General features: G+C 41.7%; 1 protein-coding gene across 4 annotated transcripts in view; it reads left to right on the forward strand.

Annotated features, from left to right (window-relative positions):
- Adamtsl1 (ADAMTS like 1) overlaps nt 1-25,938 on the forward strand; it is a 927,295-nt gene extending 901,357 nt beyond the window's left edge. For all 4 annotated transcript variants that reach the window (XM_063251663.1, XM_063251668.1, XM_013155112.3 and 1 more), the window contains 5 exons: nt 1,698-1,878; nt 4,619-4,826; nt 20,848-20,957; nt 21,700-21,920; nt 23,398-25,938. In XM_063251663.1, coding sequence (XP_063107733.1) covers nt 1,698-1,878; nt 4,619-4,826; nt 20,848-20,957; nt 21,700-21,920; nt 23,398-23,504 — 827 coding nt within the window. In that variant the 3' untranslated portion in view covers nt 23,505-25,938. The remainder of the gene's footprint in view (nt 1-1,697; nt 1,879-4,618; nt 4,827-20,847; nt 20,958-21,699; nt 21,921-23,397) is intronic.
- Nucleotides 25,939-26,292: the final 354 nt, after the last annotated feature.

Genomic DNA, 26,292 nt, shown 5'->3' on the forward strand with positions numbered 1-26,292 from the left:
GTTCCTACCTGGGGATCTAATTCTATAGTGAAACAAGGTGATTTCTGATTTCCAGTGCTATTCAGGCCCTAGAAACAGTGCTGAACCCTGTTTCCAGGCAGTGAGACCTCCTTCTCCAACATGCACAGCTTTTCAGGAGCACTCCCAGACCCCGTCCCAGCTGAACTTGCAAAAGCCAGTGCTGCCTTGTACACGGGCTCTTCTGCTCGTACTGTTCCTGTTGCTCAGGATCAAGTATCCACACAGTTTATCAAAGTGGGATTTTTTTTTTTTTTTTTTTTGCTGGTTTAACTACCATAGGACAAGTCATGAACATACATAGTAGCCTTTTTAAAATGCAAGCTTTTGCTAGTAGGTCAGTTTTTTAAAAATTGAATATAGTGGCTTATAATCCCAGCACCAGGGAAGTTGGAGCAAGAGGATTTTCAGGAGTTGAAGGCCAGCCTGAGCTCTGCAGGGAGTTTAAGGCCAGTGCAAACTACATACTGAGACTCACTCTCTTAAAAAAAAATAATAAACTTCTTATTTGTAATGGTTTGTATCTTTCTACACTGCCTTCCTAGAAGGATGAGCTGTTATGGTGCTGGCCTAGTGTCTGAAGAGTCCTCGGTTACAGTCATTTGCTGAGGGCTTTCCAGGCAACTTTCCTTCGGCCCTGGCAAAGAACAAGCCGAGAACCCCTGTGCCTTCCTGGAACACAGGCAGGTCAGAAAGCCGAGGGGCAGGGCCTGGCGTGCACTACACCAGAAAGGGTTGTGAATGAGCCCAAAGCAGCGGGAAGAGAGCCCAAACTGGCCCTTTTTACAGAAACTAGGGAAAGCTTCTGAGTTTCCCATAGGCTAGTTCTGTGACTCTTTTAAGGAAAGTAAAATTCTACTGCCTATATCCCCAAATAGAGGATTCTGTGGGAGGTTCCAGAATTTTGTGCCTCTATTAGATGAGAGGAGGGAGGCAGGAAAGAGATTTTTCTGAGTGCGTAGATTTTCCTCTGAAGTATTCTCCCCTGTCATTTGGCTCTCCAGACAGGAAAACAAATGTTTCATTGTCTTGCCAGCCAGCTATTCTCCTGGAAACCAGAATACAGCGCCCATCTGTAATCTTTATAATACACAAGTACTTGCAAATAAGCACCTAAACTTTACTGGCCACATTTATTTTTAACAGCTTTTTTTACCGTGAGTCCCAGACCCCCAGAGAAATCTGCTTTTTCACTGACATCATGGTCTCACATAAATGAGAACTCTCTGGCTAGGCTGTTCCTGGTAACATTTACAAAATGAATTTATGCTTTTAAATATGATTCGATTTCTGATATATTTATACCTCTCTATAGACAAATAAAGTCACTTTCTGGTAAATGAACAAGAAAAAGGTACTTTAGCAAGTATGGTTAAAAGTAATGAGAGCTTTGGGTGTTGAGCATTCTCACCGTCTGCCCTGAGCGGCCCTTCACTTTCATTCTGTTCAGGCCCCACTGGGATTGATGAGATGAGGGCTGGCACTGTCATCCTGTGCTCCAGGAGGCCCCAGGCCTTGCCCAAAGGGGTTGGCAGGGCCTCATTTATAGTGATGCCTTTCCCTCAGCCACACGCCCTCTCCACACCCGCTGTGGTCCTCTCCCCCTCCCCTGCACAGAAGGAATAGAGAATGGGTAATAATGCGTCTTCTTTCCCCCCCCCGACCCTCCCCTGGGACAGATTACTGGTGGTCTGTGGACAGACTGGTCACCTGCTCGGCGTCTTGTGGTAACAGAGGGGTTCAGCAGCCTCGTCTCAGGTGTCTGCTGAACAACACAGAGGTTGACCCCGAGCACTGTTCCGGGAAGGTCCGCCCTGCTGTGCAGCCCGTCGCCTGCAACCGGAGGGACTGTCCTTCTCGGTGAGTGCCACCTCCCTGCTCCCGAGGGAGGGCCCTGACGCTTAGCCGAGGGGATGGCAGCGCTGTGCGGGGAGATGCTACCAGTGCTCAGTGTGGCCCTTCAGACCTCTCTGCGTGCTGAAAACGTTCTCTTCTTGGCTCTTTATTCCCTCCCTGTTCCGCTGGCTAATGGCTGCCTGGCCTTTCCAGTGCCTGAGAGGCTGTGGTCTATTCAGAAAGCAAGGGCATCGCAGGCGTGGGCCAGAGATACCTCCCATCCTGCAGTAATAATCTGCCCCTCTGGGTTGTTTGTGAGAGAAAGAAGTGCTTCCATTGAAGTGCTGAGAGGGCAGTTAGTGGACTGTACCTAAATCCTCTCATTGTGCCTAACTTTAAATGCTGGTCCACACAGTACTGCAGTTTAGTTGAGGAGATACTATGTCCTTTGCTACAATTGTTGTCTGTCACTAAAGTTGGACTAAGTCCCCATTTTCTACAATACCTTAGCTTTGGATATGCATCCTCTGCCTTTGGGAGCCTTATTTCACCTGCATGACAATCAAAATCTCCGTCTCTAAGATCTTCTTCCTGCTTGGAGAAGCGGAGTCCCACTGAGCTTGTCCCCTCTCCGGCCCCCACCCCCCACCAGCCCTTAGGCAGGAGCTAATGGATAATGGATGGCCCTGGAACTGGCATCAGCGTGGTGCTCTGAGACTGGGGAGACTTGGCTCAGCCCTGAAGTGCCCCTTCGCAACCTATCTGTAGGACTTCCATACGCTACTCAGGCAGCCACTTTGTGTTTTGCCAGCTGAGTCCGAGGAGCAGCTGAAACCAGGAGACGGCGTGAAATATGAAACACATTCATTAATATCAGCAGTTTGACTTGCTGACAGGGAGGTTTCCATGGGAATGATTAATGTCCTTTTATAACTTTCCTGAATGACAACACAGCCCCACACCTCTCCTTTCTCAAACCCCACCCCAGCTCCTGAAAAAAAAAAAAATCACTGAAATGTATATTTAAAAGTAAATTGATTGAATGCAGTTCTGACACTCACCATCGATACGAGAGACTAGACAGCCCTTGCCAAGCCACGTGAAATGAAGAAGAACTCGGTGACGTGCCAGGAACTTTTTGATTCAATTTGGTGATGGTCAGAGTCAATCAGCCTAATTTACCTCTGCAAATGAAATAATAATGGCAATGTCTTCTTCAGTTTCAATACCCCCAGGGGTTTTAAAACACCTCCTGCCTGCTCCCTAAGTGGCTCTGCTCTTGTGGGTTGCTGCAGGGCAAAGGAGCAGGGAAATTGCCACAAAACTAAATAAGTCACAGACCCAGGGGCAGGAGGAATTTGCTCCCTTCCCGCTAGGGGCCTCTTCTGAAAGCCACATGTGGCAGCCCTTAGCTGGGAAGCAGCCATGGCTTCACCTTTGCTAGATTTGCCTGCCTGGCTTCTTGGGCATGCTAGGGTCCTTCTTTCTAAGCTTCCTGACAATCTTTCTAAATAGATTAGCTCTTTCAATCATATTAGATAAGCACTCCCCACCCGCTTAGGCAATAAAACCAGTGTTTCATTTTTTATTTTCCTATAATACATGAAATGGCTGAGAAGGACTACTTTCCTCATGACTTTCCTGAAACTATCCCCTCCCCACCTCTGAGAATTACTCCGGGGTACACAGAGGAAACAAGAACTCTGATATCCTTGTATATGGACCAAGAACCTCACTGTATCCCCCGGTTATGCCTCAGCTTTATGAGAAAAGCCCTTTGGTCGTAGTCCTGTTAAATCTCACTTCTGGAGACAAATATTTTTCTCACATATGTAACTCTCTAAGATATATAAACTTAAAAGACTAATTCATGCATGTGGAAAATTGCCTCAGGAACTGAAAGGAACTTTCTATGTTTCTGAAAGATTAAATAAACCAAACTGAACATAGGTCAAGGTAAAATAAAGTACAAAATATTACCAAAGCTTTAAGTGAGACCCAGGTTGTAGGCTCAGATCTGACTTCCTGGAAAGCTGTCCCTGCTCTCATACTAGAAAGCACCAGCACCAAGGCACAGCACACACACACACACACACACACACTGTCTGCAGAGCAGTAATCTCATAGCCTTTGGGCAGCTAAGGCAACTGACCCTTACAATACTCCTTTAGGATTTACTTCTCTGGTCAGTGTCCAAAGGGTATCAGTTTCCTGAGGCTGCCATTACAAATCACCACAAACAGCAGCTTAAAATGACAAAAGTTCATTCTCTCATCACGTTGAAGGTCAGAAGTAAATACAGCAAGGGCTCAGCAGGACCGCGCCCCCTGCCGAGGCCACCAGAGACGATCTGTTCCTTTGCCCTTCCATTTTCAGGGCCTCCAAATGTTCCTCGGCTTGTGTACAACTGTACCCCTACTCTTTGGTCACCGCTCCTCTGAGTGTGTGTTTCTTTCTCTCTCTCTCTCTCTCTCTCTCTCTCTCTCTCTCTCTCTCTCTCTCTCTCTCTCTCTCTCTGCCTTTCTCTATAAGAACATTTCTTTTGATGGCATCAAGTTCAACCTACATAATCTCATCTCACAATCCTTTACTATGACTCCAAAGACCATTTTTCAAATAAAACAACACAGACTTGGGCTCTGACATACCTTTTGGGGGAGCTGTTCATTGCCCCACCTTAGCATCTCTGTGGTGACAGGGAAGTCCAAGGCTCCTTTCCCCAACACCCCTCCAGGGTCCCCCTGACACTTGTACCACCCCGCAGGTGGATGGTGACTTCCTGGTCCGCCTGTACCCGGAGCTGTGGTGGTGGCATCCAGACCCGCCGGGTGACCTGCCAGAAGCTGAAGGCCTCGGGGTTCTCCACCCCTGTGTCCAATGACTTGTGCATCCAGCATGCCAAACGCCCTGTGGACACCCAAGCCTGTAACCAACAGCTGTGTGTGGAGTGGGCCTTCTCCAGTTGGGGCCAGGTAAGGGGTCAGGAGGTTTCTATTTGAAAAGTGAATCTGAAGGTGTACACTGTGCCACCATCGGAAGTCAGATGCCACCACTGCCACCTCTTCTGTGACGACTGAATTTTCACATCCCCCTCTGTCACTAACCTCACCAGTATCATTCTAGAAGCCAGGATTCCTGATACTTTTCTCCAACATTAACACCCCAGGTACAATTTTTTTCTTTGAATTTCCCTCCACCCTGAGGCTTCCAGCTCTCTGGTCCTCCATGACCCCTCAGATACCCTCCTCAGCTTTACAGTCCTTTGAGACACTGCTTCTCACTGGCTGTGATGTGGATGAGGAGATCTGTGCAGGTCCTGCAGTGTTACCTGGGTCAGGGGCTTTCAAGGAGTTCCATACATTCCCTGAGGAAACTTCCTTAAACAGCCCATGTGCAGACTGTACCTCCCAGAGAGTAAAGTCAGTCAGTGGCTCTGGGGTGTGAATCAAGCATGGGTAATTTTTAAAACTTACCAAGCTGATTCTGATGTTTGGCCAGGATAGAGACTCAGTGTTCCATGCTAGGAAAGGTGGAGGGCTAACCAAATCACTCTGAAGCCAATTCCTTTCTTGCTTATAATCCTAGAGGCTAACATCAGAAGTCCCAGGTAAGACCAGCAAACAACAGGAGAGAGAATCACTTGACCCCAGGAGCCCAGGGATGGGGCCCCCTCTGGATATAGTGGAGGAACCACAATAATTCTCTCCATTTGGAGAGGAAAATCCATGGTTGGTTATGATTTGAAAAAGGGGAACCAACACAAAATGCAGAGTGGGAATGGTGGTTGATCAAACTGAGCAGTGACAGATACCACGTCATGATAGCAGCTTCCCAGGGCATGGAGGGGTCACTGCTGTGTCCTCATCATGTCTGAACCAAGTAGGACTGAGCACCGGTCAGGAATCATCATGTCACCAGATGGGGTTCAAGGAAGTCAGTCTCCCCCAGGGAGGAAAATAGGGACCTCAACTCTCCCCTGGCAGATTCTTGGCTCATCATGGAAAAGCATTTGAAGATGCACCTGTAAGAGACACAGGCAGATTTATTAACAGAATCAAAGTACACACAGGAAAGAATGAGGGGCTTGATGGGTAAGATGTGCTATGGTATGGTCTGGAGTTGGGGGTAGATGTGTGATTCATGGGGTATCTTCAAGATGGATGATCTGGGATGTTTATATTTTGAATTATTTATTGTAGACATAGTATCTGTCAGGTTATCCCATTAGTGAACTAAAGCAAAAACTATCAGTTAAGTTATCATGCAGACCATTTGCCTGTGTTTGAATCTGAGAGATATGGCATCCAGTTCATACTGCTGTTCTGTGGAACATGTGCCAAATGTGTGGACCCTTAGGAATTTGGGAGGAGTCTAGAAGGAAAAATAGGCCTACAGGTGAACCTTGGTTAACTTTGATTATGTCTTGAGCCACAATTTTCTCAAAATTATTTTTTTCTCCTTTCTACCAATATTTCTTGTATCATTCTCAATTAGAGGCTTAGGTTTTCCCCAGTAGATAAAGATTCGATTAAACATAGAACCGTTGCCCTACATAAATCATGCCTCTATCACTTTAGAAGTTGACACCAACGTAAATCAGGTGTAGTACTACTGAGGTCAGTGACATAACTGCCCATAAGGCTTCTCTGAAAGTGTACATTCAGAACCTCCCCAAATCCTACCAGACATGTAAGAACTGCCTGCCAGGCTGCTTAGGGTCATACCCACCCATGAAGCGGTAACATCTACAAGGTATGATCAAAAATTATGAATGTTTCAATTTTTCAAAATTATTAAGAGTAGGGTCTGGGGATTTAGCTCAGTGGCACAAGTGCCTGCCTGGCATATGCAAGGTCATGAGTTCAATCCCCAGTACAAAAAACAGGTTATTAGAGTAAGAAACACATGGCCTGAATCCTCCTCAAAAGATTCCCCCTCACTTCAAATATACTCATCCCATTATCCTTAGTGCTTTCTGAAGCAGTTCTGAGTGAGACTGGATTCACTGCTTCCTGGCAAATTTACTTTGAGCTTATAGAAATGCTGCTGATGTTTGTATGTTGATTTTGTATCTTACTATGTTACTTAAAATTTCATACACCACTGACTGTAAGAGAAATTGGCAAAGCACGCTGGAAACCTGTTTGACAGTAATCACTTACATGTAAAAATATCCACACTCATTTCTACATCTATGTGATATAATAGAAAAATACAGAAATGTTTTAATTTTTTTAATTTATTACAGAAAAAGACACATTGCCACGGATCTCTCTCAGAATACTCCTCACTTGGAACACACTTAGTCCAGGATTCTTGGCACCTTTTTATTTTGAAGAGAAAGAACAAGCAAAACATTGATACAAAATTTCAAAACAAGACAATAGGAGAAAAGCAATGGTTGATACATTGTATACTGTTATTTTCAAAGCAGTTGCTCTGATTACAACCTGTGGGCATGAAAAATGGATCAAACAATACAGCAAGCCTTTCTTTTCAATGAACTAATAGAAATTAGGATAACTGTCCTATCTTACAGATTTTTTTCCTGTTCCCTACATTCTTTTCTCCTTTCCTCTATCCCAGTTTCTCCTACCTTTTGAATACTTTCTTCTCATTTCACAATATCTATTGTACATTTTGGATCTTATTTACTCATTCAGCTTCTTATGCTAGACAGGTAATACAGTATTTGCCCATGCAAGTCTGATTTATTTCACTTGAGTATGGTCTCAAGTTGCATCCATTTAACTATTAAAAAAAAAAAAAAAAACCTTGTTTATCCTTCTTTATCGCTGAGTAGTACTCCATTGCATAGAAAAATCACATCTTTTTATCTATTCCTTGGTTGATAGGCATGTGGGTTGTTTACAAGATTTGGCTATTACAAATTGTGCTGCTATACACATGGGTGCATATGTATCACTGTGGTATGATGTTTTCAATTCTTCTGGGAATATACCCAGAAATGGAATAGCTGGGTCAAATGGACTTTCAATCCTAGCTTTTTGAGGAACCTCTAGACTGACCTCCACAGTGGTTGCACCAGTCTACACTCCCACCAATAGCATAGAAGGGTTTTTTCCCACATCCTCACCAGCATTTGTTATTGGTTTCTTGATGATAGCGATTCTTTCTCAGATGAGATGGAAACTCAATGTTGTTTAATTTTCATTTCTCAAATGACCAATGTTATTGAACATTGGTCATGTATTTGTTTTTCATATATTTGTCATTTATATTTCATCTGAGAAGTATATTTCATCTTAGATGCTCATTTTTAAATTGTGCCTTTGAATTTTGGGGTCTCATATTCAACTCTATGTGTTCTAAGTTCAGGGAGGGAAGATTGGCTAAGATTTTTTCCTACTCGATGAGTTTTCTTTTCACTCTGTTGTTGATTTCTTTTGATGTTCAAAAGCTTTTCAATGCAATTGAGATCCCAGTTGCTGATTCTTTCAAGTGTTCCTGTGCAATCTGGGTTTTGCACAGGAACTCTGCCTACTCATATGTCTTCAAGATTTCTACATAATTTCTCTTCCAGTACATTTAATGTTTCTGCTTTAATATTTAGATCTTTGATCCATTTTGACTTTAGTGCATGGTGATAGACATGTGTCTAGTTTTAGTGGTTAGTGTGTAGAGAGGCAATTTTTCCAACACTATTTATTAAAGAGGAAATCTTTCTTACAGTGAACATATTTAGCCCTTCAAAAACAAGGTGACTGAGTGTGTTTCTAGCTGTCTGTATCTTCTAATCTGTTCCATTGATCTGCAGGTCTGGTTTGTTTTGTTTTGTTTTGTTTTTCTGCTTGTATTGTGCTGATTTAATCACAATAGCTTTATAGTATAATTTCAAATCAGGGATTGTGACACCCCTTGTCTTGCTTTTTTGTTCCAAGAATTCCTTTTGCTAGTCTAGGTCTTCTCTGGTTCCAAATGAATTTTAGGGCTATTTTCTCTAGATCTGTGAGGTATGCTGATGGTGTTTTGATTGGAATTGCATTAAATTGGTACAACAATTTTGTGAGTATAGTCATTTTCATTATGTTGCTTCTTACTGTCCAACAGCAATGGAAATCTTTCCATTTTCTGATATTCTCTTCAATCTCCTTTTTGAGAGCACTGTAATTTTCACTACATAGATCTTTTACTTCCTTTGGTAGATTGATTCCTACGTATTTCATTTTGGAGGGATGCTATTGTGAAGGGTGTGGTTTCTCTTATTTCTCACTCAGTGAGTTTGTGCTTTGTGTACAGGAATGCTATTGAGTTTTGAGTGTTGACTTTGTATCCAGCTACATTACTGTATTTGGTCATTACATCTAGAAGTCTTTCAATGGATTTTTTGGAGTCTTCTATGTAGAGTACCATGTCATCTGCAAATAATGATAGTTTAACTTCTTCCTTTCCTATCCTTATTCCTTTTGTCTCTCTTGTCTACTTGCTCTGGCTAAGGTTTCCAGCACTCTATTGAATAGGAGTGGTGATAATGGACATTCTTGTCTTGTTCCTAATTTTAGAGTGAAGGCTTTATGTTTTTCACCATTTAATATGATGCTGGCTGTTGATTTGTCATAGGTGGCTTCTATCAGATTAAAGTTAAGACCATCTATTCCAGTTTTCCATAGGGTTCTAATCATGAATGAATGTTTGACTTTATCGAAAGCTTATTAGGCATCTATCGAAATGATCATGTGATTCTTTTCCTTGGCTCTATTAATACAATGTGTCACGTTTATTGATTTACATATGTTGAACCATTCCTGCACTGCTGGGATGAATCCCACCTGGTCATGGTGTATAATCTTCTTGATGACTTGCTGTATTCTGTTTGCCAGTATTTCATTGAGGATTTTTGCCTCAATGTTCATTAGGGAGATGGGTCTGTGCTGTCTTTTTTGATTGGGTCATTCTATGGTTTTGGTATTAGGGAATACTTACTTCCAGGAATGAGTTAAGGAGAATTACTTCCCTTTCAATTTCACTGAAGAGTTTGAGGAGTATTGGCATTGTCTTGAATTTCTTGTAGAATTCAGCCATGAATCCATCAGGACCCAGACTGTTCTTAGTTGGTAAGGTTCTAATTATATTTTCAATTTAATTAATTGTGGTTATTCAGTAGCTTTACATCTTATTGACCCAGCTTTGGTATTTCATATGTTTCTGGAATCTGTCCATTTCTTCTGTGTTATCGAACCTATGAGAGTAAAGGTTTTTGAAGTAGGTATTGATGATCTGTATTTCCACAGGGTCTGTAGTGATTTCTCCCTTTTCATTCCTTGTTGCATGGATTTGAGTTTTTTCTTTCTTTCTTTTTAATAATGTTGTCCAGGGGCTTATCAATTTTATTTATTCTTTCAAAGAATCAACTCTTTGATTCATTAATTCTTTGTATTGCTTTCTTAGTCTCTATTGTATTAACTTCTGCTCTGATCTTTATAATTTCCTCCCTTCTTTTGGCTTTGGGCTTGACTTGCTCTTCTCAGTGTTTGAAAGGTAGCATCAGGTTGTTCATTTTTTCATTCTGTTTTCCCAATGTTGGATTTCACCACAATGTATTTCCCTCTAAGGACTGTTTTCATTGCATCCCACAGGTTCTGATAAGCTGTATTTGTATTTTCATTTGCTAGTATATATTGTTCAATTTCTCCTTTAATTTCCTGTATGCCCCATTGATTGTTCAGGAGTGTATTATTTAATTTCCATTAGTTTATGGAGTTTTCGCAGTTTATTTTGTCATTAATTTTCTAGGTTTATGGCACTATGATCAGATGATATGCATGGGATAATTTCAGTTCTTTTGCATTTACTTAAGCATGTTCTGTGAGCCTAGTATATGGTCTATTTTAGAGAATGTCCCATGTGAAACTGAGAAGAATGTATATTCGATGTTGGGTGGAATACTAAGCTCATTTGTTCACAAGTTGGATTCAGTTCTGTTATTTCTTTGCTGATTTTCTGTTTAGTTGATCTGTCTCTCTGTGTCAGTGGAGTGTTAAGGTCTCCCATTACAATTGTGTTATTGCTTATTTGAGCTTTCATTTCTATTAATATTTGTTTTACATACCTGGGTGGCCCCATATTTTGTGCATATATATTTAGGATTGTTATCTCTCCCCCTTGAAGTTTTCTTCTAACTAGTATACTGATCATTCTTGGTTTAAAGTTCATATTATCTGCAAACAGAAGAGCTACCGCTGCTTTCTAGGGGTTCTTGTTGCATGAAGTATTTTTTTCCATCCTTTGGTTTTTAGTCTATGTGTTTCCTTTAGAATTTTTGTATACAGCTATGGTTGGATGTTGTTTCTTGATTCATTCTGCCTGTTTCTTTTAATTGGTAAATTGAGGCCATTTACATTAATGGTTACAACTGATATAAATTGGCTCATTTTTGTCATGTTATCTTTCCCCTTGGTTTAATTATTTTCATTGCTTAGTGGTTTTTTTCTATTGGTGTTCTTAGAGTCCTAGTTATTTTTAGGTCTATCTAGAATATCTTTCAGTATTCTTTGTAGGGTTGTTTTGGTGATCATGAAGTTCCTCAGCTGTTCTTTGTCATGGAAGTATATTATTCCTCCATCGATTCTGAAAGACAGTTTTGAAGGGTACATAAATCTGGGTTAGAAGTCATTTTCCTTTAGGATTTTAAATACGTCACTCATTATTTGTGTTAAGAAGTCTACTGTGATTCTGATGGTCTTTCTTTTGTAGGAAAATGTTCTGCCCTTATTTCTCTGAAGAGTTTTTTATGGCACGTGTGTTGTCTCCAGCTTTCTCACTGACCCCAATCAACTTCTGTTATCCTTCTTTGCTCCATCTCCTAGATGTTTGATTGAGTTTTCATGGTGTCTTGTTATCTTTCTTTTCATGATCCCTCACTGCAATTCTGTCTTCGAGCTCTGATATTCTATTAGCTCCTTCTTTCAATTTGTTACATATACTTTTTTTAAAATTTTATTTAAAAGGAAAAAGAGAAAAAACAAAACAAAACAGTGTAAGGGTACAAATAACACAGAACTACAAAAAAAACAGTAAGAAATCACCAGTTAATAGATTACACATTATCATCTTAGAAATAGTTGTTCAACTCACAGGATCAAAGCATACAAAGTGGACATTCAAACAGTGAGACTGCAAACAGTTGTGTTCAATGATCCAATCAAAAACATTAATATGGTCAGCTATTTAACACCCCTAAACACACTTGCAGTTGTATCCTTTAGAGCACTTTTTTTTCCTCTCTTTATTACAACAAAATTTACACATTGTGGGTTTTATTACTCCTTAGTTCTTATTACTTTTTTTGGAAGAGAATAAAATCAAATATGACAAAACACTGCTGTCAGTCAAAACCAAGGATAGACACAGCACATGATGTGAAAACAGAGTACAAGGTTATCAACAATGGTTACCATAATGCTTCTTGCTTCCTTAAAAACAATTGTCTATCTCATTAGGTATTATAAAGTTGAACAAAACAGTAGAGAACAAGACCAATAAAACCTAAACCTTGTAAACGTTACAGGATTCCAAAGAAGATAATAGTCAAACCAGAATGGGCATCATAGTGAATCTTATTGCCTTCAAAGTAGTTGCCTGTACCCTCAAACTTGAGACTATCATACAGAACAGAACAGAGTCTAATCAGTCAAAACATGATAGTGGGAGTATTACAGGACTTCAAATCAAGTTAATAGGAAATCAAAAAAGTTACTATAATATGTCCTGCTAATTTTTTTGTTTTCCCTCTTAATTAAAAATTAAATAATTTTTTAATGAATAAAGGAGAGATTGAGATAAAAGAGGACATAACAACATAACAATTCAGGTCAAAGCATGACAGTTTCAGCAACCTAGTGCTTCACCACCAAAAACCTGACTTAATAGAAGTTACCATAGTATCTTTTTCCTTGAAATATTTGAATATAACTTCGTATACTATAGCATCAAACATATCAAGACAGTGTAAAACCATTCAAGTGGATGAAAGCATTGTACGGTATTTAGAACCAGCTAACAAAAAACAAACAATGGTTTCTATATTATCTCTTTGCCTATAACAATTTTTGTTTATACTATCACATATAATAAAATCCAGCAAGATACAACATGATAAAACCAATGGAAACAGAAGAGCCATAGTTTGGTGGGGCTTCAAAACAAGATGGTATTAAATCAGCACTAGCTATTATGATGTCTTGTTTTCTTCAAAATAGCTGTTCATTTCATCACAGGCAATAATATCAAGCAGCCCAGAGTAAAGCCATTCCAATTAATAAGTGAAAACCTTATAAGGCCTCAAGGCCACATAATGGGGAATCATGATTACCACATACTTTTATATATTTGAATCATTTCCTACACTAGGGAAACTATTTGGTATTCACACATGCGAGATTGATTTATTTCACTTATGAGTATGGTTTCAAGCTGCGCCCACTTATTGATAAATAGCTCAATGTGATCCTTCTTTATAGCTGAGTAGTAATCCATTGTATAGAAATACCACAACCTTTTTATCCATTCCTCAGTTGATGGACATTTGGGTTGTTTCCAAGATCTGGCGATTACAAATTGTGCTGCTATAAACATAGGTGCACATATATCACTGTGGTATGATGCTTTCAGTTCTTCTGGGAATATGCCTAGAAGTGGAATAGCTAGAACAAATGGAACTTCCAATCCCAGCTTTTTGAGAAATCTCCAGACAGACCTCCACAAAGGCTGTACCAGTCTACACTCCCACCAACAGTGTAGGAGAGTTCCTTTTTCCCCACAGCCTCTCCAGCATTTATTGTTGTTGGTTTTCTTGATCCTGGCCATTCTTTCAGGAGTGAGATGGAATCTCAGTGTGGTTTTAATTTGCATTTCCCTAATGACCAATGATGATGAACATTTTTTCATGTATTTATTTGCCATTTGCATTTCTTCATCTGAGAAGTGTGTATTCATCTCAGATGCCCATTTTTGGATTGGATCTTTGAATTTTGGGGGTCTGAGTTTTTTTTAATTCTTTATATGTTCTAGACAAAAGTGCTTTGTCTGAGGGAGAGCTCACTAAGATCTTTTCCCAGTTTGTGGGTTTCTTTTCACTATGCTGGAGATTTCTTTGACATGCAGAAACTTTTTAATAAAAGGTGGTCCCAGTTATTGATTCTGGGAAGTATTTCCCGTGCAGTTTGGGTCCTGTTCATGAATTCTCTACCTACCCCTGTGTCTTCAAGGTTCCTACCTAATTTGTCTTCTAATAGATTTAGTGTTTCTGTTTTAATATTCAGATCTTTGATCCATTTAGATTTTAATTTAGTACATGGTGATAGGCATGGGTCTAGTTTTAGTTTTCGGCAAATGGAGACCCAGTTTTTCTAACACCATTTATTAAAGAGACTGTCGTTCTTCCAGTGAACCTGCTTGGCTCCTTTATCAAAGATAAGGTGGTTGAGTGTGTTTGTAGTTGTGGTTGTATCTTCTAATCTGTTCCATTGATCTTCGGCTCTGTTTTGATTCCAGTACCATGTTGATTTTACTACTGTTGCTTTGTAGTATAACTTCAAGTCAGGGATTGTGATGCCTCCTGCCTTGCCTTTGCTGCTTAGAATTGCCTTTGCTATTCTAGGTCTCTTCTGGTTCCAGATGAATTTTAGGAATGATTTCTCTAGATCTATAAGGTATGTTGATGATATTTTTATTGGGATTGCATTGAATCTGTATAACAGTTTAGAGAAAATGGCCATTTTCACAATGTTTGTTCTTCCTATCCATGAGTAAGGGATGTCTTTCCATTTTCTGAGATCATCTTCAATTTCTTTTTTCAGTGTATAATAATTTTCTCTGTATAGGTCTTTCACTTCTTTCGTAAGAGTAATTCCTAAGTATTTCTTTTTTTTTTTTTTTTTTTTTTTTTTTTTTGGTTGCTAGTGTGAAGTATGTGACTTCTCTTAGTTCTCTGTGATTTTGTTGTTAGTGTATAGGAATGCTATTGATTTCTGAGTATTGATTTTGTATCCAGCTACATTACTGAATTTATTTATTATATCTAGGAGTCTTTCAATGGAGTTTAGGGGGTCTTCTATGTAGAGTATCATGTCATCTGCAAACAATGATAATTTAACTTCTTTTCCTATCTTTACCCCTTTTATTTCTCTCTCTTGTCTAATTGCTCTGGCTAGTACTTCCAGTACTATATTAAATAGGAGTGGTGATAGAGGACATCCTTGTCTTGTGCCTGATTTTAAAGTAAAGGCTTTCAATTTTTGGCCATTTAGTATGATACTGGCTGTTGGTTTGTCATAGATGGCCTTTATTACATTGAGGTAAAGACCATCTATTCCAATTTTCTGTAAGGTTCTTATTATGAATGAATGTTGGACCTTATCAAAGGCTTTTTCTGCATCTATAGAAATGATCATGTGATTCTTACTTTTGGATTTATTGATATGATGGATTACATTTATTGATTTATGTATGTTGAATCATCCCTGCATGCCTGGGATGAATCCCACTTGGTCATGGTGTATAATCTTCTTGATGATTTGCTGCATCCTATTTGCCAATATTTTACTGAGGATTTTTGCATCTGTGTTCATTAGGGAGATTGGTCTATAGTTCTCTTTTTTAGTTGGGTCTTTCTCAGGTTTTGGTACTAGAGTAATATTTGCTACCTAATTTGCTACTTTAGGCATGATGTCATACTTGCTATAATCAGTTTTTCCCCCTTGTACTGTAGGAAGTACAAGGATTGCTTCCCTTTCAATTTCATTGAATAGTTTGAGGAGTGTCGGCATTAGGTCTTCTTTGTATTTCTTGTAGAATTCTGCAGTGAAACATCTGGGCCTGGGCTCTTCTTTGTAGGGAAGGACTTAATTACATTTTCAATTTCATTGATAGAGACTGGGTTATTCAGCAGTTTTACATCCTCTTGATCTAGCTGGTACTTCATGTGTTTCTAGGAATCTGTCTATTTCTTCTGCGTTAACCCTTTGAGAGTAGAGGTTTTTGAAATAGGTGTTGATGATCTTCTGTATTTCTGTGGAGTCTGTAGTGATTTCACCTTTTTCATTTCTTATTGCATGAATTTGAGCTTTTTCTTCCCTTTTTTTAATAAAGTGGGCTAGGGGCTTATCGATTTTATTTATTCTTTCAAAGAACCAACTTTTTGATTCGTTGATTTTTTGGATTGTTTTCTTAGTTTCTGTTACACTGATTTCTGCTCTGATTTTTATAATTTCCTCTCTTCTTTTGGCTTTGGGCTTGACTTGCTCTTCTTTTTCTAGCTGTTTGAGGTGTAGCATCAGGTTAGTTATTTGTAGTCATTCTGTTTTCCTGATGTGGGAACTCAGTGCAATAAATTTTCCTCTGAGGACGGCTTTCATTGCATCCCACAGATTCCAGTAAGTTGTATCTGTATTTTCATTTTCTTGTACGTATTGTTTAATTTCTTCTTTAATTTCCTCTGTGACCCACTGATTACTCAAGAGTGTGTTATTCAGTTTCCATGTGTTTGTGGGATTTTTGCAGTATCTTTTATCATTAATTTCTAATTTCAATGTGCTGATTGTTTCTTATATTGCTCATCTAGGGATTCTATCTTTTTGTTTAGTTCCTCCAATTTTTTAACTGTGTTTTCTTTAGATATATTCAGCATCTCTTTCATTTCCTTTATCATTTCTTCTTTTACCTGGGAGATTATTTCGAGTTTGAATTCCTTTAAAGCTTCCCAGAGTTGCTTATTTATTTCAGTAGCTATTATGTCCGATATTTGAGGTGTATGGTATATATTTTCTTCTATACACATCGTTCCTAGGGTTTCTTGAAATGGGCTGGCGGTTTGAGGTTGTAATTTGGTCTTTCGTTTTGTCATTTTCCTATGTTTCTGTGTTTCAAGTGTTATTCGAAAGCTTCCTCAGGGTCTGTTGGAAATCCACTTTTATGTTCGCAGCTCCTGGGACTCTGGCACCCAGTTCCCCCAGGCCACTGGGCCTCTGGAACCCATGGGGCTCTTCTGCCTTCTTAGAACTCCGCAGACCCAGATAGTCTGGGCTCCGGGGACAGGGTGCGCCCGCCTGCTTGCTTGAAACTCCACAGTCCTCTGAGTGCAGCCGGAATGGGGAGTTACATATACTTTCAATGAAAGTTTTAATCGCTTAAATTTCTGTTTAGGATTCCATTTCTTTCCTATATTGGGCACTTTTTTGTTTCCATCATCTATTCTTTTATCCGTACCTGCTCTAATATTTTTTAAGTATCATTCCTTTTTATACCTGAGAGATTATTTTCTCTATAGCCTCTTTCACTTGTTTTTTTTTTTTTTTTTCCTTCTGTTGCTGTCATTTCGGGAAGTACCAGTGTTTGACTTCCAATTTCATCTATCTCATTGTGCTTCAAGATTGTTCTGGGTGGGCTGGGGGTCTGAAGTTACATTTTGCTTCTGCATCTTGTCATTTTCTATATTCTTCTTTTTCACTTTGTTTTTTTATATTGATGTTTACCAATTTCTTATTAGCTTTATTACTAGCATTGAAGCTTCCCTAGGAGATGTCTATTCTTCAGGAATGTCCTCTAGATGTATGTGGTTCTTTATAGCTATCCCAAGAACCTACCTTCTCTATTTGTAAAGGATGCAAAGTTACTATTTGGCTCAACACCCAGTCCTTTGGTACTGACTGTGATGATGATTATGATTTACAGTACAAGGGAGAAAAACTGATTATAGCAAGTATGACATCATGCCTAAAGTAGTAATAATAGTTTCAATTACAGCTTAACTATCGACAAACCATGGTAACCATTAATCTGCTACCTCCAAACACAGGAACAAACTCTAAAGTTATACATGATGGGTGAGTCAAACATAGTAGAATTAAGGCTGGAGGTCAGAGTGTGATCACCCGAGTTTGGAAAACTGGAGGACAAAGGAGGGATAGAATGAAACAGAATATGAAGGAGCAATCAGGAAGGGAAGGGACAATGTTTCCTCACTTGAAAGTTTAAATTCAAGAAGTATTTGAGGAATGAGAAAAAGATCAGTAGAAAGAAACAAAACAAAAAAGGTAAGAAACCTAAACAGTGAAAAGAACAAAAAAGAAAAGCAAAAGAGGGGGGGAAATGGAGGCCAGAAAAAAGGGGAAAAAACACAAAGACAAAAATAACCACAAAATATAACCAGACAAGGAAAAGTCAATCTGACAAACAAGCGAGACTAAAAATAGTAAAATACCTCTGATGTTTACAGTTCTGTGATGGTGTTCACATTAGATCCCAGAAATGCACTGTGTCCTCCAGCCAAGTTTGCCTTGGAAATTGTGCTGATATGGAGCTGATCGTGGCCTCTGGGTGTGGGGCTGGAATTGCTCTTCTGTTGGTGGGGTTCTCAGAACCCACTGCTGGCTGCTGGCTCCTCGCTGCTGCTGCAGACGCTTCCATGTTGCTAGTCCCACTGACCGTGCCACCCACCAAAAGCACGTGTGCACCATGCACCACAGGCCTCCTGGCCTGGACGTATCTGGTAGTGGTCTCTTGCCACTTTCTGAAGCAGTTGCAGAAGTTGTCTTTTGTGTCTTTTGGTGCAGGCTGTCTTGATGTCATGAACTGATTCAAAATGTTTACCTTTCATGGTCATTTTGACCTCAAGGAAGAGCCAGGAGATACGTGGTGCCAGATCTGGTGAAAAAAGTGGATGAGAACACAGAATCACTTTTTATAAGCCCAATTTCCTATTGTGTGGCACTCTGCACTGGCATTTAGTGTATTTTTTAATGATACATTATAAAGGCATAAAATAAGGTGTTCCACCACTGCTGTAGAAAGTAGCATAAACAATAGGCTAAGTATGTTCAAAGCAAGGGGAAATGTTTTGAGGGGGGTTAATGGCAATGTCTTTTACTAATTTTAATTTTTATAAATTAAAATTTTCACCATATATTTTGATTATACTTCAGTAGATGTTGACTTACAAACTCAATTTATTCTAAACAGCTGGTTGTAACTCAAGTTGGTTATAAGTCATTACTATTTTTCTTATAAGAAATAATGAAATATCCATAATCTGTTTTGAACCTCCCAAAGCACCCCTTAACTAACCTTTTTATAATAAAAAGGGGTTATATAATGTGCATAATTTGTCAGAAACACCAATAATTTTCCTCATATATTCACCAAAAGTTATAAAATGTGCTAGTTTACCATAAACAATTTCCTTTGTACTCACCAGTCAGGTTGACATCTGTGGCTTGCAAGAAGGGAGAATAAAATGGAAAGTGGTTTACTATTCAGGAGATTCCTCTCCCTCGAGAACATCAGGTATCTGGTTCTGCTGTCCTTTCTCTCCTTGGGAGAGTCCATAGCCCATTAGGACCTGCTTCTAGCTCAGTAGGTCTCAGTCTTTTCAGAACTAAAAACTAGTTTAAGGTTGCCAGTTTCTGTCTTTAACACTGTTCTATAACATGACACTGTCATTAAGCAAGTGAATGCGACAATTTTTTCTCTATCTGGATGGGTCTTCTCTACAAATGTTTGTACAACTTTTTCAGGATTTACTTCATTTCAAAAGAAAAATTTAGTTGCGCTGATTGTTCATACTTCCCTCCCTCCTCTCCAGAAAGCTCCTCGGTTGCCATTCTCTCTTGTTCAGCCGGAAGTGGCTGAGGTTCCTCTGTAGACACTTCCTCTGAGTATTCATCTACCAGTTTCTCAATATCACGTCCACCTGAGAACCTATGAACTCTGTATAGTGACAGTGCCAGCGACCACAAAGTCGACTGAGGGCTTGGCTCCTCGATGCAGCCCTCATCGTCTCTTTCCTGTATAATTTTAGGCCATATTTTCTTTAGGCAGATCTCAGTGTCCTTAGAGAGACATTGGCCTAGAATTTCTCAACCCTGTGTAACACTAATCTGTGTTACACTAATCTGTGTAACACCTTTAGCAACATTAGCTTCCTTATACAAATCTTTTCAACATACTGTTGAGATGGTGGATTTCAACTTGCTGTACATATTAGCAAGATGGGTCACACAAATGCTACTCTCATATTTCTCCAAAATTTCCTCCTCCTTTTCAATTGTGACTGCTTTCTTACCTCTCCTTCCCACCGTAGCTTCTTTTCCAGCTTTTGGCAAGCCATTTTGATAGCAGTAATCATTGTGCTTATATAAAACACTGACTGAAATCACATCCAGAAACATATGCGTCTGGGCTCAGACTGACACTTACATATGCCTACATAAACTTTTCTGGCATGGCAAGTCTTTGTTAAAAACCACACAAGTGGCCAGCATTTGGGTCATAACTCAAGACTTTGGTCTGACGTTAAATCTAAAATTGCAATCTTAACCCAAATTGTTCATATGCAAAGACAGTCATAACTCAAGGGACCACTGTACATATGTCTATACCCAATATGCTTCATGAAGGACATGTACAAAAATACTCATTGAAGTATATCAATAATAGTTATAAAAACTATAAAGAAACCAGTCATTAAATGTAGATGAAATTTTAAACTATGATATATTGACAAAGTGCCGCACATCAATGAAAATGAACAACTTCAGTACATGCCTCATACTCAGTAAGAAAACAAGCCAGATGCAAAAATGAACATGAGCCAGTGTTAGTGGCACATACCTATAACCCCAGCACTCAGGAGGCTGAGGCTGAAGCAGGAGGATCATGAACTCAAGGCCGTCTGGGCTACAAAGTGAGAATCTATTTTAAAAAAAAAAAAAAATAGACAAAAAATAAAGCTTGTGTAATTCCAAAAGCAGGCATAAACTAGACAGAGTTGAAAGTTCTATTTTGAAAGCAGTCATGAATGGAGAGGAGAAAACATGCTAGGGAGTATATTTAAATGATCAAAAGATGAGGAAAATAATCAATCAGAGGGCCTCCACCAAGACTCTGCAGAAGGATCCTGGCCCCAGATGGCCCGAATATTTCAGCCTCCACCTCTGACTGGGCTACCATGATACATATTCCTTTTCCTGTTTGCAGTGCAATGGGCCTTGCATGGGGCCCCACATGGCCGTGCAGCATAGACAGGTCTTCTGCCAGACCCGGGACGGCATCACCTTACCATCAGAGCAGTGCAGTGCCCTCCCCAGGTAAGATAAAGCCCTGGACCTCCTTCCTGAGTCACAGGAAAATGGTGGTAACAGAATCTTACACCTCCGACTTCCCAGAATCTTAGGGATTAGAGGCCCTGTTCATTTACCTCCATCACTCCATGTAACTCCCCCACCCCTCCAGAGAAATGTGCTTGCTGAATGGGCCAGGCTGGGTTTTCTTCTGGTGGGGTGAAGCAAACAGGAAGACAGTTCCTCTGATGGAGGCTGGATACCATGAGAAATCTGCACGAGTCCCAAGGTGAGGTCCAATGACCACAAACACTCTACCAGCACCTTACATTTGTTGACCTGTCTTTACAAGGATGCAGTGAGTGGCCTTGTCTCTGGATTTCTACTTTTCATCCCTATCCAGCCCCTATCCCTTATCATGGCTTCTTGTAGATGTGCCCCTGAGAGGAGAGTTCATGACTCCCCCCACCAAAAAAATTAAGACCCCAGTTCCTGAGACTGGCTGCCAAGTTCTGATTCTGCCATCTCCAACCTAGTACACTCCTTTGTCAGCCACCCAGTGATAATAGACTTTGTAAAGAAGAGTTGACAGAGACCCTATGAGGGGGAAGTAGCCATTCTGGAACACAGATCAGAACCTTGGTCTGATGACACTGAACACTCTTGCTAAGTTACCTGACATTCCCAGATTTGTAGCATTACTTTCACATCTCTCCAAGGTGTGATCCCCACAGATACAAACTTTAACCCTTCCCTCCTCCACCTGCAGGCCCGTGAGCTCTCAGAACTGCTGGTCAGAAGCCTGCAGTGTACACTGGAGGGTTAGCCTGTGGACCCTGTGCACGGCGACCTGCGGCAACTATGGCTTCCAGTCCCGGCGGGTGGAGTGTGTGCACGCCCACACCAACAAGGCTGTGTCTGACCACCTGTGTGCCTGGGGGGCCCGGCCTGCCAACTGGCAACGCTGCAACATCACCCCGTGTGAAAACAGTATGTTCCAACCCCAAAGGACATTCTGCAAATTCCCCACAGGGCACCGGGTGCAGAGGGAAGTCCCTGGGACTGAGCCTGCACACAGGCCATTGGATTGGGTTTCCCAAGGATTGTGAGCTGGGGCCAGAGTTGAGCATTTTTCATTGGGGCGCATGGGTATGCACAAGGATGTGTGTCTACATGCGTGACTGCAAAAGATGGCAGGGTGTGCCCCACAGGCTTCCACGTTCTCCACTGTGACCCAGACAGAGCCAGGTGCTGAATGAAACTCGCCTCCAGCTCGGCTGCAGTCAGACTGGCTGGTGCCTAGAGATGACTAACCAATAGCTCTCCGGCGCCAGTCCACTAAGGAGAAAGCACTGTTCACAGTGAAGGAGTGCGGAGGGCCTCCTGCCCAGCCAGCTCTGCACCCACCATTGCTCTGCTGCTCACTGAATGAGGACCTGCTGATCACCTCCCTCCTCCCCAGCCCCTGAGCGGCCTTGGAACTGAACAGGAATCCACGCCTCATTTCATTCCCTTCTCCCTTAAGTCCGGAGCTTCCTCAGCCAAACACCAGCATTTGTATTCCAGCTGGGTAGGGAACTAACGTTTCTTTCTCTGAACCCAAAGCCCAAAATGGAGGTATTTCTCCTCTAGGAAAAAAAAAAAATCTTGAAACAAAGAATAAAAAACAAACACAGGAGCACAGTTTTCAACCAAACTGAGCTTCACTAAGCAACAGATTCTCAACACTACCACAGATGCCCTGCGGGCATATAGCCCGCCCCTTTGGTTCATGAAGAATGGATGATCTTTGTACTCTGTGCCATAGTGACCCCCTATTCATGTCAATGGCTCATCACCTGAGGGACCAGTGTGCAGTGTAAACAGGCAGGACTTACCTAGTCAAATCAGCACCAGTGTGTAAGAGCTATGTGGTCTGCGTCACAACTGACCTGGAGCATCATGTTTGGAGCCTGGTGGGCAGAAGGAGTAGAAAGGCTTAAGTGGCAAATAAAGAAAACAAAGTTTACAGAGAAAGGAAAGTTCCTGGGGAGGAGGGCCGGCAGCGAGGCCCACATTGCATACCCGCTCATGGTGGGGCAGAATGCAGCCCGCCTGGGAACCATCTCAAGGAAGAGCAACCCTGAATACCAAAAGCCAGAAAAGGCAAGGGAAGAGATCAGAGTGTGAGGGGGTAGTGAGGAGAGGACAAGCACTGTCAGGAAGGGAAGGCCACTGTCAGACAAAAACACAGAGCACCCTAGATGGGCCCTGTTGTCCAGCCAGACAACCGCGGTCTGGTGCTGTTCCTACGGCTGGCAGCCTGTGGGGCAAATAGCCAGGTTCAGCCAAAGTGAGGACTGCCCAGCGGGCCCAGGGCATGGTGGCCGGGGCAGCCTAGTGCCCAGGCTGAAGAGCAGCAGCCACCTCACTAGCCTGTGTTTCACATCTCCTTTCTGTCCCCTTCCCCGCTCTCCTCCTTTCCCAGGGGAGTGCAGAGACACCACCAGGTACTGCGAGAAGGTGAAACAGCTGAACCTCTGCCAGCTCAGCCAGTTCAAACTGCGCTGCTGTGGAACGTGTGGCAAAGCATGAAGAGAGGGCACGAGAAAGAACCCTTCCCCGACTGCACAAAGGACTCGCAGCCACCTCCTCCACCACCTCGGACAGAACCTCCACTTCACGTATTTGGCCTGCCCACCCTCCCACATCCCCACCTCCACTGCTAAGGGCCGCAGCAGCTTTTCTTTCCCAGTGAGCTGGAGGACTGATGTGTCAGGGGATCCCGGGGCAGACGGCCCAGCTCCCTTGCAGAGCTAACTTCCTCTCATCCGAGCTGGCTCTCTGAAAGGACAGGCCAGGCCGAGGAAGAGGGAGCCACAGCTCCCGCGGACAGGAGGATCCCTGAGGGCTTGGGAAGTATTGATGCAAAGCTCAAACGCACCTGCATCTTTCTTGGAAGCTGCTAATGCAAGTGTTGTTCCCTTGTCTTCTCCTCGGCTCCCCTGATGATAAGGACAGGGGGACTGTGGTCCAGCACTTCAGTTCCTCTGGTGGGAAACAGAGAAGAGCGCTCAGACACAGAGATGTAGCAGTAAAGGGGGAGACGATCAAAGGAGGCCGAAGGCACACAGAAATGCAGAAAAGTACAGAAAGGGAAAGGAGAGAAGTGGGAAAAGCCTGTGTAACTCAGTGGGGAGGAGCAAGGAGACAGAAGGGGCTTTGGGGCAGTGCAGGAGTCTCATGAGATGGGCTCTGAATCCTGGTGCATGCATGCACCTCCATGGGTTCGGGGAAGGTTCAGGGATGTTTAGAGTGCTGCTGCCCTTTCAGAGTCCCCACTGACCAGGTAGGAGACCTGCCCCTCCAGGAATGAGGGAAGAGTCCCTGCTCCCTGCTGAGTAAACTTTCTACCTGTGCAGCGATGGCAAAGCCAGCAGGTGGTCAGCATTCAAGCATGCAGCAAAGCTGCTTCTGATGTCTCCTTGCTTAAGTCGAGTCCCCAGCTCTGAACTAACTGCTGCTGTTGGCCAGGGACACTCCTGAGCATGCACAGGCTTCCTCCCTGACATAGCCTTTGCTGGGGACTCGGGCCTGTTGGTCAAAATCAATTTGCCAGAGAATATCTATCTGTCTGAAGTAACCACTTCCTCCAGAGCTGGCCAGTGGGACAGTGGGGTGGGATACTCACTGGGTTGGTGCACGCCAATGGCACAGCCTGCCTGTCCCAGCCACCACTTCTAGGGTCTGCAGGCCCCACATGGAGTACTGTGAGAGCTGCTGTACATAGTATTTATGTGGCAGATCAGGGGAGATGATGAGGAGCAAAGCCAAAGGGTAAAGACTTCTGGTCAGTCCTCAAAAGCTTTCCAACCCATCCCCTCACACAATGAAATACCATAACCCTTATAGTAATTAACAGACCACAGTTTTGGTGATTCAGCTGCTCAGCAGGCAAAGCAGTGTACACACTTGTGCAGCACACACCAGCTTTGGTGAGACACTACAGCAAAGGCAAGAGGCAAAGCAAACACTGGGCAACTGTGCAGTGAATTGCTCGTGCAGCAGAGGGCAACTACGGGCAAATAGCTTTTACCTCGTCCCACTGAGTGGCCCATTTAGCAAGGGGGCAGCCAGAGTCATCTACCCCCCCAATAAGCCATCCCTCATACACACATTCAAGAAACGCCACTTACCCAAGGCCATCATTGACATGAGGGCTGCATTTTCCAGCCAGCCTAGAAGTGAGATTTGGGCGGAAATAATATTAATCTGTCTTTTCTAGTTGAGCAACAGATAGAGTCTCTTTCTTCCTCACCACAAAACGAGACTTTAAGAAATCATATTACTAAAAATCAGTGTAATGTTTATTTAAAATAAAAGAGAATGTTTTCTATGTATATCTTTTGTGAATATTTATTAGGATTTCTTGTATAAAAAGTGCAATATTAATAATTGTACATTGTCATCCTAAAAAAATATTGGGGGGATTTTTTTAATTAACTTCCTGAAGCTGTGTTTTGTAAACTCAGTGCTGATTATTATATTTTTCCTGTCTTTAATAGAGGCTGGTGTTTAACTCTGGATCCATTTTTCACTGTGTACAGAATATATTGTCAAAGCTAATATGGGACACTAGAGGTGATTCGTTTGTGATGCAATATTATGCACAGAAGAATGAAGATAAATTCCACACTGTTAATGCAATTGATCATTTCTAGCTCAATGGCTATTGAAAATCTGCAGTAAATATTTACATTTTCTGAAAAGCAGGCATCTTCCAGCTTTACCAGCCATCGGGGTATAGAGCTGGGGTGTAGAGCAAGCCGAGAGCCTAGGTTTGGGGTGAAAAGCATGTGCTCCTTGCATGAGATGAATGTACATTTAATGTTTGTTCTGTGAATTGTGACTCAGCAGTACCACTGCTTGTGAGGGCTGCTGACTAATGTGGAAGGAGGTACTTCTTCCTCTAAAACACAAAACTGTTATTTATATTTTTTGTACAGATAATACAGCTTATTTATTTAAATCTTGTTGTCTGAGTCTCAGTTAAGTTCAGCTTTCCCATCATGTTTTGAACAAGGGAGGAGAAAAGTTCCTGTTGGTTAGATGGTGCCAAGCCGGCTATGTGCATCTGAATGACACAGAAGAATTGCAGTCTGGGGCTCTGTGTGGGAAGCAGAGCCTGCTGTCTGAAGGAACCCAGGAAAGTGCATTTGTAGATGTGTGTGTGTATATAGGATGAGCGCTGCCACAGGAGATGACCAATCATTTAGAAATCTATGTAGTAGGAAGATGAGATTCACAGTATCTTCCAGAAAAAATCTAAGCAAGGGCATCTTAGATAGATGAGAAGTGGGATGTGGGAGTGCCCTCTTTCCAG

Source organism: Cavia porcellus, unplaced genomic scaffold (genome assembly GCF_034190915.1).
Source record: "Cavia porcellus strain 051 isolate PalLab524CR breed Dunkin Hartley unplaced genomic scaffold, mCavPor4.1 scaffold_1, whole genome shotgun sequence".
NCBI classification, from domain to species: domain Eukaryota; kingdom Metazoa; phylum Chordata; class Mammalia; order Rodentia; family Caviidae; genus Cavia; species Cavia porcellus.